This window comes from Anomaloglossus baeobatrachus, chromosome 5 (genome assembly GCF_048569485.1).
Source record: "Anomaloglossus baeobatrachus isolate aAnoBae1 chromosome 5, aAnoBae1.hap1, whole genome shotgun sequence".
Classification (NCBI taxonomy): domain Eukaryota; kingdom Metazoa; phylum Chordata; class Amphibia; order Anura; family Aromobatidae; genus Anomaloglossus; species Anomaloglossus baeobatrachus.
In genome coordinates this window covers 491296902-491312793 of record NC_134357.1, presented here as the reverse complement: position 1 = coordinate 491312793, position 15892 = coordinate 491296902, and the positions used below count along the sequence as shown (strand labels likewise).

General features: G+C 43.8%; 1 protein-coding gene across 1 annotated transcript in view; it reads left to right on the top strand.

Moving 5' to 3' along the window:
• RPTOR (regulatory associated protein of MTOR complex 1) overlaps positions 1 to 15892 on the top strand; it is a 364764-nt gene that overhangs the window by 127067 nt on the left and 221805 nt on the right. Inside the window, exon 2 of the mRNA XM_075351789.1 lies at positions 1978 to 2080. Coding sequence (XP_075207904.1) covers positions 1978 to 2080 — 103 coding nt within the window. The remainder of the gene's footprint in view (positions 1 to 1977; positions 2081 to 15892) is intronic.

Here is a 15892-nt window from a genome sequence, read left to right as displayed (position 1 = left end):
GTTGCACTTTCCCACATATTTGTATTTATCTATCTCCGCCGTTCTCCGGTTCTATCTATTAATCAAAGAAGAGAGGGGTGGAGATAGATAGAAAACAAGCAGGTGAGACCGTGCATTGAACTATTTGGTGCCGCCGTGATGCACCAAGCGCCTGTGCTTGGTTTGACCAGTCATTATGTTTGGACAGTCGATTTTACCAAAGACCTCCACGCTTTAAAGCTATCCAGACACATCCATACTATTATGTACATTGCTAGATAAACTGTTAAAGCGATCCCCAAATGCTTTAAAAGTAACAAACGGAGCTGGTACCAATGCCGACTTCCCACTGCTTCTTGACTGAGTTTTGGCATCCTCCTCGGCACAGCTACTGAGCTTAGTGATTGGACACATTGGTGATAAGCGGTGATGTCAATGATGGAACCAAACTACCAAGATCTAGGCAGTATTGACATCACCGGTCTCAGGAAAGGTTAGTACCTGCTTTTTGTTAAGACGTTTGGGGTCACCATTCTTAACGTGGATACAGCACTTCCCAGCACAGTATCTTTTATGGTGAGGGTCCCAGGGATCATTGGTTCCTCCAGTGATCATACAACGGTGACCGCTTGTAATGAGTTTAGATTCCTGATTTTATTTTTTGTTTTTTACCTTGACACTAACTCACCTGGTTCGGGACCCTTTTGAGTGTAAGCTTTTCTGTTGAAACTTAAGTTTTCCAATATGCTGGATAGGTTGTCTATATAATTTTGAGCCTCTCTGATCATCAGTTCCTCAAATGTGTCTATATATGAGCCTAACTGCCTCCTTTTAGGTTACCCTCACTGATATGTGTTTGAGTTATCCTATGATGTCTGCTTCCCACACTGGACATCAGTGGACACCTTCTCCATACATTTCTCATCTTAGGCTAAGTTCACATTTCCGTTGTTTTGTATCAGTCACATGCGTCGCTTGACGCATGTGACTGATGCGCTGTTCAACGCTGTACAACGGATGACAAAGAACAGAATTCTTTGTCTGATTCCGTTGTGTGCGGGGGGCGGAGTTCGGGGGGGGGGGGGAGCCGTGCGGGCCCGTGGCACTGAGGACGTCAGTGCCGCAGGGACTGCAGGACAGGTGTGTGTGTGTGTGTGTGTGTGTGTGTGCACATGCGGAGTGCAGGAGGGGGCGGAGCCGAGCGGGGGGTGGGGCCAGACGAGGGTGTCAGTGGCAGTGCTTGTCTGCATGGCTGGGGACAGGTATGTGTGTGTGTGTGTGTGTGTGTGTGCACATGTGCGGAGTGCGGGAGGGTGCGGGGCCGAGCGGGGAAGTGTCGGCCTCCCTGCACACGTAACTAGACTAAATATCGGGTAGCAAAGCACCCGATGTTTACCTTGGTTACCCGATATTTACCTTGGTTACGGGCCTACACCGCTTAGCGCTGGCTCCTTGCACCGTAACCAGGGTAAATATCGGGTAACCAACCAAAGCTGGTGACGTGTGCAGGGAGCCAGAGAGCATGCGCAGCGAAATCCGACGGAACGCGCTGCTCAACAAACGTTACATGCTGCGTTCCTCCCGCCCGGCGGTCAGTCGTTCCACGACTGATCAGTCGGGCGGAGGGTGCAACGCAGCATCATCAGTCACAATCCGCTGCTCCTACAAGTCTATGGGAGCAACGGAATCCGCTAAACGGATTCCGTTGTTTACAAGAGCAGCGGATTGTGACTGATACATTTTAGCGGAAATGTGAACTTAGCCTTACAATTAATCAAACCTGTTAAGAAATCGTAATTTTAGAGGTCTGCCCAGTGGAGCGATTAATAAAGATGTCCTTAAATGCTCTTGACCGCCTTTCTTTAGCCTCTTCTCTTTAGAAGGACGCTTCTTTATTTTGCGGTGTAGCTGGTCGGCTCATACTAGGTGGATGAGTGAACTAGGGAAAGTCATCATATTTGCTGTTTTAACTTCAATTCTTTTTTTGTTTTTCTTTAGATGAAAACGGTCAGTGTCGCCCTCGTGTTGTGTCTCAATGTTGGAGTTGACCCACCAGATGTGGTGAAGACCACCCCATGTGCTCGTCTAGAGTGTTGGATTGGTAAGTACCAGTTAGTCTTTGGTAGATTGGGCTATATGGTTGTGCTGCAGTGTATTCCTATTTTCTGGAAAGGTTTTACACTGTCGCCTTGTCGTAGGTTACACAGTTTTTTCAGAATTACTGAATCAATTTCTCATGTTTTTGTATAACCAGTCTGGACGAGGTTATACACCTTATAGCTCCGACTACAACAATTAAATTATATCTGCCTTGTAATCCACTGTGCTGGCACAAACGTATCGGGATTAAAATGGGGTTGTTCCATGAAAGGAAGTTCAGAGTGATAACTTGTTTATCAGCGGGGGGTGGAGGGGCTCACACGCTGGGACCAGCACCGAACGTCAGAACGTGGAAATTTTTTTACCCCTTTTTATTTCAGGCTTATGCATGTATGAACTTTTGTGCATTTGTCTTTGGTTGGCTTTGAACCCAAGGCCCTAGAGCTAACCACAGAGCTCATCGGCCGCCTAGTGCATCTGCAGTGGAAAATTAGGCTATTTTGTAGATGGTCTTGGTTAAAAATCTATTGTTTTAAGTGTAGCTGAAAGATGGTTTTCACAGGACTCTGCTCCATTGGCCAGGTCAATGGTCTCTAGGCACTGGATGGGAGTCTCGTGTATGTCTTGGTTTTCATGAACCCTGTGCGGCTTTTGATTAGCCAGTCTGGTGCACACCGCCATCTGAGCGTTATGCCACAAAGATGAGAGCCGCACAGTGAATCCCTGAAGGTACGATATTCACAAGTCTCCTGTCCATTGCCGGGACCTTGCTGATGGACTGGAGTCCCGCAATTTTAGACAATTCAAGTATTGTCTACAGCTCCAATGCAGACCTCTTTGTTTTATCTGATTATGAAGTGCTTTGTTAGGGCAAAGTCTTAAGGCCCAGTCACACACAACGACTTACCAGCGATCCAGACAACGATACGACCTGATGAGGATTGCTGGGAGGTCGCTGGTGAGATGTCACACAGTCAAATCTTACCAACGACGCAGTAACGATCAGCGACCTGTATATTGATCTCGGCGGGCGTTGGGACCGTGTTAGGAGGTCGTTGGTAGGTGTCAAACACAGCGATGCGTCCTGCCCAGCAGAACATCGCCTTTAGAAGAAAATGGTACAGACCATTCGGCAACGACTATCGATCTCACAGCAGGGGCCTGATCGCTGGTAGGTGTCACACATAACGAGATCGCTGTCGAGATTGTTGCTGCGTCACAGAAACGGTGTGTGACGGGGCCTTTACTGATATTCAATACTTTCTCCTAACCAAGATGGAAAGTGTTACTGTGGAGTCAGACTACATAGTTTTTGTAGTCTGTTACCATGGCGCTGTATAGGTCTGCATAGGAACTGTATGCACAAAGACTATTTACAAAGTTGCTTTCCTTTTTTCATTTAAAATGCATTGCAGCATTAAAAAAAACTCCTGTGAACGTTGAACATGTGCTTTATTATGATGGAGGACGATATAACAGCCTCCTGTGTACAGTATTTAGCTTCCAGATGTAATCCGGGAAGATCCCAGGTCTCCGATTTTTCACAATAATTTCTGTTGCCTGTTAAAGGTTAGTCCTTAATGAGCCAAATACATTATTTCTGTAAATTGTGGATTCTACTACCCCGGCTGATTTATCAAACGGGACATCCGCCAGACACTGACAAATTAGCGGTGTCTAATAATGCAGAATTTGGGGCTGTTTATCCCTATGGTGATATTCTCTTTACATAGATCAGTGTCACCGCTCCATTGTGTCGGTGTTTTCCCGTTATTCATCTTCCTTTAACTGGTAACTAAATAAATGAGTAAAGCACATCGGAAACCCTGACATATTGTAATAAGATCACGCAGCAATAAAACAGTACCTACTCCTCCTCCGCAAACAAAACCTGCCCCTGCTATAAGAAACGCAGACGCATCAGAAGGACTTTATTCTGCGCTCATTAGCGCCCCCTTTCTGAGTGATGAGGGAACTGACAACTGTCCTGAGCACATTACTGTATTGGAGAAGTGGTTGTCAGCTCAGTCAGTTTTCCCTAATGGCAGCGCTGTGAAAAATTGTACTTCTTGTTGCACAAGTACAGGTCCGATTCTGAACATCCGGCCTTCACCAGTCTCCATTCTAGCACCATAGCCAAGCTCTCCGCCACCAAAACCTATTGGATTCCCTGCACTAGCCCTCTATTATATACCCTTATTAATGCCAAGTGACTTGTTGCACCCCTATGGGCATCCGGTTCATTGCTATCCCCAAAGATACACCCTTGTCCAACTTGTGGCTCTACAGATGTTTTAGAACTACAATTGCCAGCATGCCCTGTCACCTTGCAACACAGATCTGTTAAGTAACAAGCATATAGGGTGCTTTACACGCTGTGACATCGCTAGCGATCTCGTTAGCGATGTGACACGCCAGATCGCAGATGCGATCTGCCGAGATCGCACATGTGACCGGCGCTATAAAAATGACCTATTTGCGATCTCGGCAGATCGCATTTGTGATCTGGCGTGTCACATCGCTAACAAGATCACTAGCGATGTCGCAGCGTGTAAAGCACCCTTATCTCACAGCTACAGAAAATAAACATTTGGCAAACCGATAAAGCCCATAAACAATGCTGTCCCCACACAGCAACAAGGTAAAAGGTGTAAAAGTCACAAGTTCACAAACCTGCGCAAACTCTGTATTTTTCGTTTTATAAGATGCACTGGATTATAAGACGCACCCCAAATTTAGAGATAAAATCGGAGTCCGTCTTATATTCTAGTGGTGTCTTACCAGAAGGGGGGATGCAGCGGTGGTGGAGCGGGGTCACAGGAGGCAGGAACGGTGCTGGAGTTAGGGCGATGCTGCAGGCGCTGCGGTGAGGGCTGTGCTGGCTGCGGTGGGGGCTGTGCTGGCTGTGGTGGGGGCTGTGCTGGCTGTGTGGAGCAGGGCAGTGCTGCGGCTGTCACAGATGCTCTGTCCGCGGTGCAGACTTCCAAAAAATGGCGCCTGGAGTCGGCGCGTGCGCAGATTGAGTTCTCGGCTAAATGGCAAGCTGAGATCTCATCTCTGCACGCGCAACCTCCGGACGCCATTTTCCTTAAGTCCGCTGCTGGGATATCAATGGACCGGACGCTGCGCATGCACAGTTGAGATCTTCAGCTGAGAGCTCCATCTGCGCATGTGCTGACTCCGGGTGCCATTATTTGAAGCCCGCACTGTTGACAGAGCATCTCACCTGCCACACCGCTCTGCTCCACACAGCCCCCACCGCAGCCAGCACAGTGCCCATTCTCCACCACCCCGGTAAGGTGCATTTGCATTATAAGACACACCACTCTTTGGGAGGAAAAGTGCGTCTTATAATCCGAAAAATGCGTTATCTGGATCTTCAGTCTTCTGTTCACAAGAAAACAATCCATCTTGGTGTTATTGACACTACCATCTGTGTACTGGCACAACTATTTTGCTTTTACCATCAATGTGCATTCACCGCTCACCCAATGTCTTTTCACCGCCCACTTTTTCAGCATGGGAGAGAAAAGGTACAGGACCTCCAATACTGACTCTCCTGGGACCTAGTTATAATCCAGACTTTATTTTAATCACATGATGAACTCTTTCAGCAGTACATGTAAAGCCACTTGTAGCAAAGTAATCCATCTGCCTGACTCATAGTTTCGCCTCGAGGCTTTTGCTTGGGGCACGTGCAAGGATGAAGCTGCAAGGCGAAACTTTGATTCGAGTGGATGATTTCACTACAAGTGGTTTTACATGTACTATTAAAAGAGTATCACGTGAGTAAAATTAAAGCTTTTGACCATAAGTCCTGTCGAGTGTCACTATTGGAGGACCTGTTCCTCTCCTCTATCTTGCTTTAGGATGTGGTGGGTGATGAGACCCTGGGCAAGAGGTGAAAGAATATTTGTGCCTTTTTGAATAAGACAATGAATGTATGTGTTGAAGATCCAGATAAAGCCAGAGCTAATGCAGTTTTGTGGCCTTCACTACCGTATTCTGGAACCTGCAATTTTGCAAAAGCTGGAAAGCGACATGTTGCAAAATGCTGCTCTAGTTTTCCAAAACAATACCACACCTAATATATTGGCTTGTGAAAGTTGGGGAGCCTTCCTCCATTTGGGGCAGTCCAGACATGCGTCCCTCCGGCATCTGGTGCGTGAGCACATGGTTGTCAGACCTCATGGAAGTCTGGTTGTCAGCGTTCATCTTCTGTCCTGTGCAGGATGCAGCAATGTCTACAGTAATCATCTGAACGAAGTATAAGGAGCGGGAACATCTGCCACCATTTTTGTAGGATACCTCTACAGTGGAGCGAACGGAGACCTGCGACAGAAGGATCGTGACCGGTATCTGCCATGTCTGGTGATGCCGCACTGTCAGCACCAGGGCCCTGCATAATATGATGGATCTCCCCTCCGCCAGGATTGTACAATTAGCATTGTAGGAGTATGTGCAACATGTTGTCTAAATCTGTTATCCTGACACATGGGGACTGGGGATCCAGATGGGTATTGTAGGTAATGATTTCCATTTATATACCGTCACCCACTCTCGGAATGACAGGTGTCTCTCTCCCTTAATATATTATGGTCAGGCATTATATGCTAGTTGGGAAGCAAAAAATACAAAATCCATTTTAGTAGTTATATTTGCTTGCCTGCAAAAGAGAGACAGGGTTTTTCTTTTTTTTTTTTTTTTCCAGAGCGGGGGATGGGGAGAATAGGCAGCGAGGTCTCTCCAGTCGGCTGAAGGCGTTCACATTGTGCATAATGGACACCATGCGGGCAGGTTAAAGGGATTTCAGTTTCAAAGCACAACTTATGTAGCACCACGGAAAATGAGGCACGTAAATCCATCTCCCGAGGAGAGGAGCATGCCTGTCACACTGCGGTTCGCTTCTATTATTATTTTCATGCAGGGCAAATATATTATATATATATATATATATATATATATATATATATATATATATATATATATATATATATATATATAATTATTATGAGCGACCAAGTAAAAAGAAAAAAAAAAATGTTCTCCTATTTATGAATGGCTATGAAGCGTCATTTCTTCATCCTGCTATAAGCATCTGATGAAAGCAGTCTGCGGCATTGCAGTGGGCACACACTTGCTGGGGCACAGCGCTTCTGCCGGATGGGCTGTGCACTTCAGTGGGGTCTTACGGCCCCCACCATCAATCAGCAGCATGTTTAAAGGGGCATTAAATATCAAAATAGACTTAAAATAAGTACAATTTCATTGGGTTCTCAGACTTTAGAGGAAAAAAAATTCATAAAATTGTGTATATCCATCCGCAATAACGGTCACGAGGGTAACGTAGTAACAAGGGAATAGGGGCTCCTAAACTGGTACTCAGGCTAGAGAGCCCTAACTTTCCTTTATCACAGAAGTACTTCTGAAGGTGAAGAGGTCTGGACCACCCGCATAGCCCTGACTGCTGATCAATAGGTGTAGTACCCCCTCACCTCCAAATCAGGAGAGGTCCGTGACTGGAGGGGTAAATCTCACAGAGAAAGACAGACTGGGGGAAACTCCGAGGTATAGACAAAACGTACTCGGGAGGAAATAAAGAAAAAGAAGGAAATAATCAGGAGTATTTCCACAAACACCAGAATAGCATACAACAGATTACCAGAAGCTGGATCACTATGCACATAGACCAGAATCGCAAAATCTATCGGAATGGAGAAGATTCCACCATCTTTAAAGTGCGAAGGAGGCTGCGATAGTTCCCATGACCCTAGCAGCAATTCACAGGCCAGCAGAAATTAACTCCTGCTAGACCGATTATTAGTAAGCACACAACAGGTTGATACCCAGCTCTAAGTGAGGAACTCAAAAGCACCAGGTGCTGGCACTCTGCAGTGTGAACAGGGTCAGAAGGCATCATGACACCTGATGAGTTTAGACCTGAACACCATGTGACACGAACCCTTTTGGCTTAAATGTATGCCAATATTAGACACAATGCAATGTCAGCCATCGGCTGTCAAGTCTAGGCACATCATCCCAAGACTCACCATTTCAGGCTCCTGACTGCTGCAGCCAATCCTTAGGCCTCCATAAACAGGTGATGTCAAAACAGGACATTATTGTTTTCGGTCTTGTCAAAAAGCCTCAGAAGAAAAAAGATGAAACCACAGCTAACCTTACATTGAAGTCTATGGAGATACGGACACGAGTGACTCCGAGAAGCCCAATTTTCCACCCAAATAATGAATGTTATCCTGGTGCTTAAAGGGGTATTTAAAAAAAAAATGGCAAGAAATGGGATAAATATGCTCATCCAGTTTAGCCCTCGACACTTGAGAGGTCCCCACCACTCTCTGCTCACTTACTGCTGCCATCACATATTGTACGTGATTCACATTGTGACGGCTGCAGCCAGTCAGTGGCCTCAGCACTTATTAGGGCAAGTACAGCGATTGACTGCAGGGGTCACATGATCATTGCAGGAAAGGACCTTTTAAGTGATAGTGCTGAAGTGGCAGAAAAAAGAGTTGTCAACACTTGGTTAAAAAAAAAAAAAAAAAAATGGCCGCTCTCTTTCAAAGACAGCGCCACCCCGTCCACATGTCAAGTGTGCTATTGCAGTTCAGCCTGATTCACCACACACAACCCGTGGACAGGATGTGACACGGTTTTAAAAAAGCAGACATGTTTTTCTCATTCTGGAGAATCCCTTTAATTTTAAGGGCTGCGAACATTTTAGATAAGTCCTAGAAGTGGGAAACTGCTGCCTGTTTGGAAGGAAGAACATGCTTCCCTCTGAAAGCTGTGATGCTGACCGTTCTTCGTGGACCGCACCTTTGCCGCTTTTTCATCCCCTACCTTTCGCTGTCCAAGTAGAGGCACCAAGCAGTTAACACCATGTTCACACATATCCATCAGTACCAGTCTGCACAAGACTGACTTAAGCCCCTAATCCTCCTCTCACGAGGACCCAACGGGCCGTGCAGATCCGGGATCGTTCTTTGTGAATTGTAATGAAGCAGCGCTCATTAGGATCTTCTTATTAATGGTTTGTCGCAAAGTTCAGCCTAATGCTTTCCAGGAAGAGGTGGGTTCTTAATAACCCTCTATTCAATTTAATGAGTTGCTTATGCTCGCTCCCCTCCCTCCAAAAAGATGAGATTATCTATACACACAGGCCCCGATTCGTCAGGCAATTTTCCACAGTCTTCTGGCATAAAACTACTTGAAATGTTGAACCATTTTCATGCAAGTTTTCCAAAATGTGTTCAACTTTTGCCAGTTTACCAATGATTCCAGCCAGCGCTACCCACTTTTTTGAATGGCGAGCAGAGCTCAAACTGAGCATAACCCTGAGCACAAAGGGAAAATTCAGCGTAATTTACATGACCTTTGTGGCGTCAATTCCCATTGAGACCTACATCATCCCCTGACTATCGTTACACACACCTCTTAATAAATTCGGCGCTTCTTACTCCAGTGCACTTTTCATCAAAACTGGCATACAAAATGTCAGTCTTGAGGAATTGGAGACGATCGTGTTTATATTACGCATTGGACTTTTATGTACTCAGAAACAGTTCTCAAACATTTTACCAAGAGTGCCTTCCTCAAAGGATTACTTCTCGTTTTGAGGTAGTCAACAGGTTTGTTTTGTTTTTTTGTTATATATATATATATATATATATATATATATATATATATATATATATATATATATATATATATATATATATATATATATATATATATATATATCTCATTTTTCATTTGCTGCTCATTTCTGCGGGTTTCTTGAAGAAAGTTTGGGGTCACTGTTCTGCCATGTGCTAGCACAAACCCAGCTTTCTGACACTGTTCACTACATTGCCACCCAAAATCCTTTTGTAATCTTCAGATTTCATGATGCCTTACACATAGTCAAGCTCCCAGTGGCAGAGGCAGCAAAACAACCCCAAAACACCTTTGAACCACCACCATACTTGACTGTAGGTACTGTTATTTTCTCTGTAGGCCTCACTCTGTTTTCAGTAAACAGTAGAATGATGTGCTTTACCAAAAAGCTCTATCTTGGTCCCAGCTTGTTCACTTACATTTCGGCAAACAGTAGTGAGTGTGTGTGTGTGTGTCTGTGTGTGTGTGTGTGTTATATATAATATAAACTAACTACCCCCACCTTTCAGGTTCTCGTATTTTGTTACAAACTAAAAAACTGCATTCTGTGATTGATACAATCCGCCCTTTTACTGAAGTCTTATTTTCTTTGAAGGCTTCATCACAAGTGACATCTATAGTAGCAGCTAATATGTTACGCAGTACCAAATTAATGAACTTGCTCTCCAAATGTGAAGGGCTCCCGCTTTTAACACACAACTCCTTAGAAATGTATTATTGTAAGACAAGGCAGCCTATAAAGGGTAGCCATCGTTCTGTAGCACCTTGCAGGAAATTTACGGCTTGGCCTCTTGATGTTTATATTGGAGAAAGCAGTCTTGCGAGGAAGTGAAAACCTTTTCCCCATTGTGATTTAGATGATTAAATATCTAATTCTGTTTCCCAGGATTCACTAGGACTACAGTGGGGTGGAGGGGGGGAAGCTCCGATTCAGAAGGAGAATTAAGTCATCTGTAATGGCTGTGATTTCCAGCTCATTAAACCAAGAAACGATCTCTTCACTCTTAAATTGAGAGACAAGACAGACGCATGTAACAGGGTAAATTCCAAGTGACACAAAATACTTAAGCATTTCCTATCCTCTCGGCTTCAGTTTGATCAGTGATGTCAGGACAGTTTTAGATGTCAACCTTTAGAGTTCAAAACCTTTATTGAAAAACTTGGGAGAACAAACACCAACAAGAAGAACTGAGAGGGATATGGTCTCAAAACTGATAGTAGAGTAGCTTAAAAGTGTCAGCAAAAAAGAGTGAAAACAAATCCCAGACACCCTGCACTGTTGCCGAACACTTCAGTTCACCTTTCCACTTACCTTGTTTTCCATCTGTTTCACCCTCTTCTGGCCAAAGCGGTCATCCAAAATAGGTAAATGAGATTGTATTGACCTACGGCATTTGGCCACACTAAGGATGCACAAGCTCCTATGCTTGGTTTGGACAGTCATTTTGTACTGACACTCTTTTTAAGGAATATGGTCTTCATGAGTTGGAACCAACTTGGTTGCACCTTACAGTGGCCATACATATTAGAGCAATGTCAGCCAAACCTGTCTCTTTTAGGTGTACCAGCTGACTAATGTGTATGGTGGTGTCTCAACTTTTATTTCTCCCACCCAACATCTGTGGTCGGGGGAGTCACGCTGTTGGATTTTGACATGTCTGATTCTTTTGGTCTTGGCGGTAAGCAAAAACCCCTCTTGTAAAGAACTGTGGCAGTGGCTAAAAAACTTCTCCTGTTTCATGACACGCTTTTCTAAACCTTATGGCTCCTTGACGTCCTTTGAAAGAAAAGCGGAAATATACAGCGATTGAAATAAGTATTAAACACAGACAAAGAAATCAAACCATAAATTAACACTGGAAAAAATTGACCACCTGAAAAGAGGTGCAATAAGCCATAGAAAGTCAAAAGACCAGATGAAATCTAGCAGTAATTAGAAAGCAATCCTGCCACTGAAATGAGAAATAATATTGGTTGGTTCAACTGATAGCCTATGAAAAGGTGTCTTGTTACCAAGGTGCCACACAAGAAACCTCTCATGATGGGTAAAACCAGTAAGCTGTTTCAAGACCTTATAAAGAAAATAAAGCTGCGAGAATGGCCAAGCCAATCACCTGAAAAATTTATAGAAGGAGCTAGAGCTTATAGAAGTCGCTGACAGGACCTTCAGAATTGTAAGTGTTTGTGTGGAAGATTGGGCCAATATCACACCTGAGAAATGCACGTGACTAGTTTCTCCATACAGGAGGCGTCTTGAAGCTTCATCTCCAACAAAGGCTTTTGTATGAAGTATTAAATACATTTCAGTTAGTGTGTTCATTACTTTTTTCCTGTTTCATTTCTGATTATTACACATCACTATTTTTATGGACATCTATTGTTTTATTTATTTTTTTTCTTTTGTGGATTGGATGGGCTGTTTCCGACATCTGGAGAAGAGAGCTTGTTCTTGCATCGCCAGGAATAGAGAAGTGGCCTCTCAAATATGTCCCCCTCTCTCTTTGCATTGCTATGGGAGATGCAAGCATAAAGTCCCCTGGACGTTTTTGGCCGCACAGATTTTCTAAAAATGTATGTTGCGTGACGTGTGGTCACAGCCTGATGCAGTAGTTCAGGAGCCGCGGCTTAGCTGGCGGAGTGAAGCTGGGCTGACCTAGCGTAACTCGTTTAGTGGAGACCTGAATGTAGTACAGCTGAGAAGCGGAACTGAAAATAATGGAAACCTGTATGTACCATAGCTGAGTTGCGCTACTGGAGTAGTGTAGATTTTAATGTAGCAGAGTTGAGTAACAAAAACTTCAACTACCTGAATACTCAGGCGGTGTCCAGCTACCTGAACCTTGTTCGAGTAACCAGCAGAATGACTTCATCAGGGCCATCCTTGTTGCCACAAAACGAAAAAGCTGGGAGGGAGGCGTGATGCAACTCCGCACTGGAACCTGGACAGTTGAGTGACACATAATCTGTGAACATATCATTAGTGTCCAAGATAAGACAACACCTTTAGGTCTTCCTACCAGCTTGATCTCTGTAAGGAGAATCTGTATATTCCAGGAGCATTTAAACCATGTTTTTCCAAGATGATTTATTTTATATAGAGAGGATTGATTTTTTTGGGTTGAATTTGCTCAATATTTGTTCCTCACCTGGGGTGATATATAATGATTGTGTTTTGTCGATGCCACCTGTATGCAGCGGGTAGTGGATTTTCTGCTCCTTCTAGATGGATGGAGGTTGGTTTCGTCAAGCAGCGTACTAGGCCTTAGGGCCACCTGGAAAATGCTTGTTACATTATGATCGGTCTCCGATCAATTTAGCTCGGAGCAGTTTTCAGTATTTGAATTAGAAGAAACATTTTTTGCCTGTGATTTGAAGCCACATGTGAGACATAAAATACAGTTTCTTCCGAGTGAGTGAACATGTAACTCAATGAATTTGTTTCTTAACATCCTAATGTCCCTGTCGTATATCAGCGCTGGTAGGTTGCATGCGTTCAACTACTTTTTGGTCCTTAGTGTAACCGAGACCTTTGTGGCTGTCGATACTTTATACTTTTGTAATAATTCTAAAAGTATCTGTGAGAATAAAGTAATTTGTTATAGGGGTCCATTTCCTTAAACCGTGGCAAGCATCGGATGGGAAGCCTTTCCCGTGCATCAGCCAAGGGGACATTGCAAAAAGAACAGAGGGTTATCTTCATTAGACAATCCCTTCAAATGTGGATAATGCTATAAAGTGGTATGTTCTGCCATGCTGGGGACCATTCTGTCACATTATGGACATAGACAGCGTTTCACATGCCCCAATGACTATTATGGGGGCCCTTCGGGTTTCCGTTCTACGAAGATTACAATGTTCTTGCTGGAAAGGCCCCACTGGCTGTAGATATATACACCCTGTTTTAGATCCACTGGCACAGTTTATCAAAACTTGGATTCATCATGTTGGATTTTACAGGCTGATAATCGACCACATAGACGTTTTTTGTGTGATCGGGTGGTAGAATTCTGAAAATCTTTTTAATTTTTTTTTTGTCCCTTTCAGTGCTTCATCTAGAAGTTTCCAAAAAGGGGTTAGCATATCTCCATTAGGATCCAAAATGAAGAGTTAGGGTGTCCTTCTGCATTTTCTTTGCACCTCAACTGTCCCAACCAGATTCTGGTGAGAGGGGCTACCAGGCACATCGCCAGTTTTGAGATCAAGCGGTGTACTAAACTTTCGAATCTGTGACCGGCTCATACCTGAGTCTCCCCTTTGGTCTGACTTTCACCAGTTAACAAGTAATGGAATGTCCCAGCAATATGTCATCACTGTTGTGTGTTCATGGCCATACGTGTAGTTGTGGTATTGACCCGAACCATAGGACAGTTAGCCAGAGAACCAGCAAAGTCTCTCCTTTCTTCGCTGATACAATCTAACCCCTTTCATTTCTTGGAAACTTTATACTTGCAAATTGAAATTTAATGACACTAATTATGCTTTCGACATCTCCGGTAAGAGCGTTTTACTTTATTAACATTCCCGTCGTTCTTCCAACCAGCACTTGGCCTTGTTCTGTTATACAATGTCCTCTTCATTTCTGCTTTGAATGATAATCAAACAATTTCTCGTTTATTTCTATTATTTTATGTCTGTCTTTTAGTAAAATGTTTGGTAAGTAATCCTCCCAAAACTTTGACTTTTCCAGCATCAATCACAAGTCTAGGAGGTCTCCCATTATTTACTTATTTATCCCCCACCTTGATTGGCCGTCCATGGAAAAGTAAAGACACTTTATAGGACAAAACCCACAGAATGATGAAACATTTATGCCCAATGGAGCTATGATCCCCCACGGTGGTCAAAACAGACGAAAATACTGAAAAACGCAAGAAGATCCAGATATGACCACAGAAAATAAGCTGACTGGTCCAAAGTGGCTGTAATATTGAGAAATGATCATTTTGACCAAGGGATCAATACAGAAGGCCCCTCTCTGTAACCTGTTTTTTTTTTTTTAGTCGACTCGACCTGAAAAAACAAAGAGTCTGTAGCTCGGAGTGGATGGAGAGTGTCTGTGCACAGCAAATATCAAGTCTTCTCACAGATTCTCAATGGGATTTAGGTCTGGACTATGACTGGGCCATTCATAAATATGCTTTGCTCTAAACCACCCATTGTAGCTCTGGCAAGGTGTTTAGGGCCATTTTTCTGCTGAAAGGTGAACCTACACCCCAGTCTTTAGCTTTTAGACAGCCTTTAACATATTTTCCTCCACGATTGCTCTTTATTTAGCTCAATCCATCCTCCCATCATTTCTGACCAGCTTCCCTGTCTCTCCTGAAGAAAAGTCTCCCCACAGCATGATGCTACCACCATGTGTGATGGTGGGGATGGTGTTTTCAGGGTGATGTGCAGTGTTATTTTTCAACCACTATTCAATGTTAGTTATCTGCTACACATTATGGTTTACATTTAGCCCAAAAAGTTCTACTTTGGTTACATCTGACCAAAGTACCTTCTTCCACATGCTCGCTGTGTCCCCACATGGCTTTTTTCATACTGCTTATAGCTTGCTTTTAAAATTTTTCTTCTTACCTTTGTTCCATAAAGATTTGTGGATTATACAGCTAATAGTTATTCTGTGGACAGATTCTCCCACCTGAGCTGTGGATCTCCACAGCTTCTCCAGTGACTATGTGCCTCTTGGCTACTTCTCCAACTAGTGCTGTCCTTGCTTGGGATGTCTGTTTAGGTGGACGGCCATGACCTGTTAGGTTTGCAGTTGTGCCATACTTCTTCCATTTTTGGATGATGGCTTGAACCATGCTTCCTGAGATGTTCGCAGCTTGGGCTGTATTTTGTTTTTTTTATAACCTAACCTTGCTTTACTCCTCTCCACAACTTTATCCCTGACCTGTCTGGTGTGTTCCTTAGTTTTCATGATGCTGCTTGATCCCTAATGTAATCAAACAAACCTTTGAGACCTTCACAGAACAGCTGCAGTTATACTGAGAAGAAAAAACACGCAGGTGGACTCAAGTGACTTCTGGAGGCAATTGGTCACCTAGGAGTATCATATTACACAGGGGTGAATACAAATGCACATAACAATTTTCAGATTTATATTTTTAGAAAAGAAAGCTATCATTTCCTC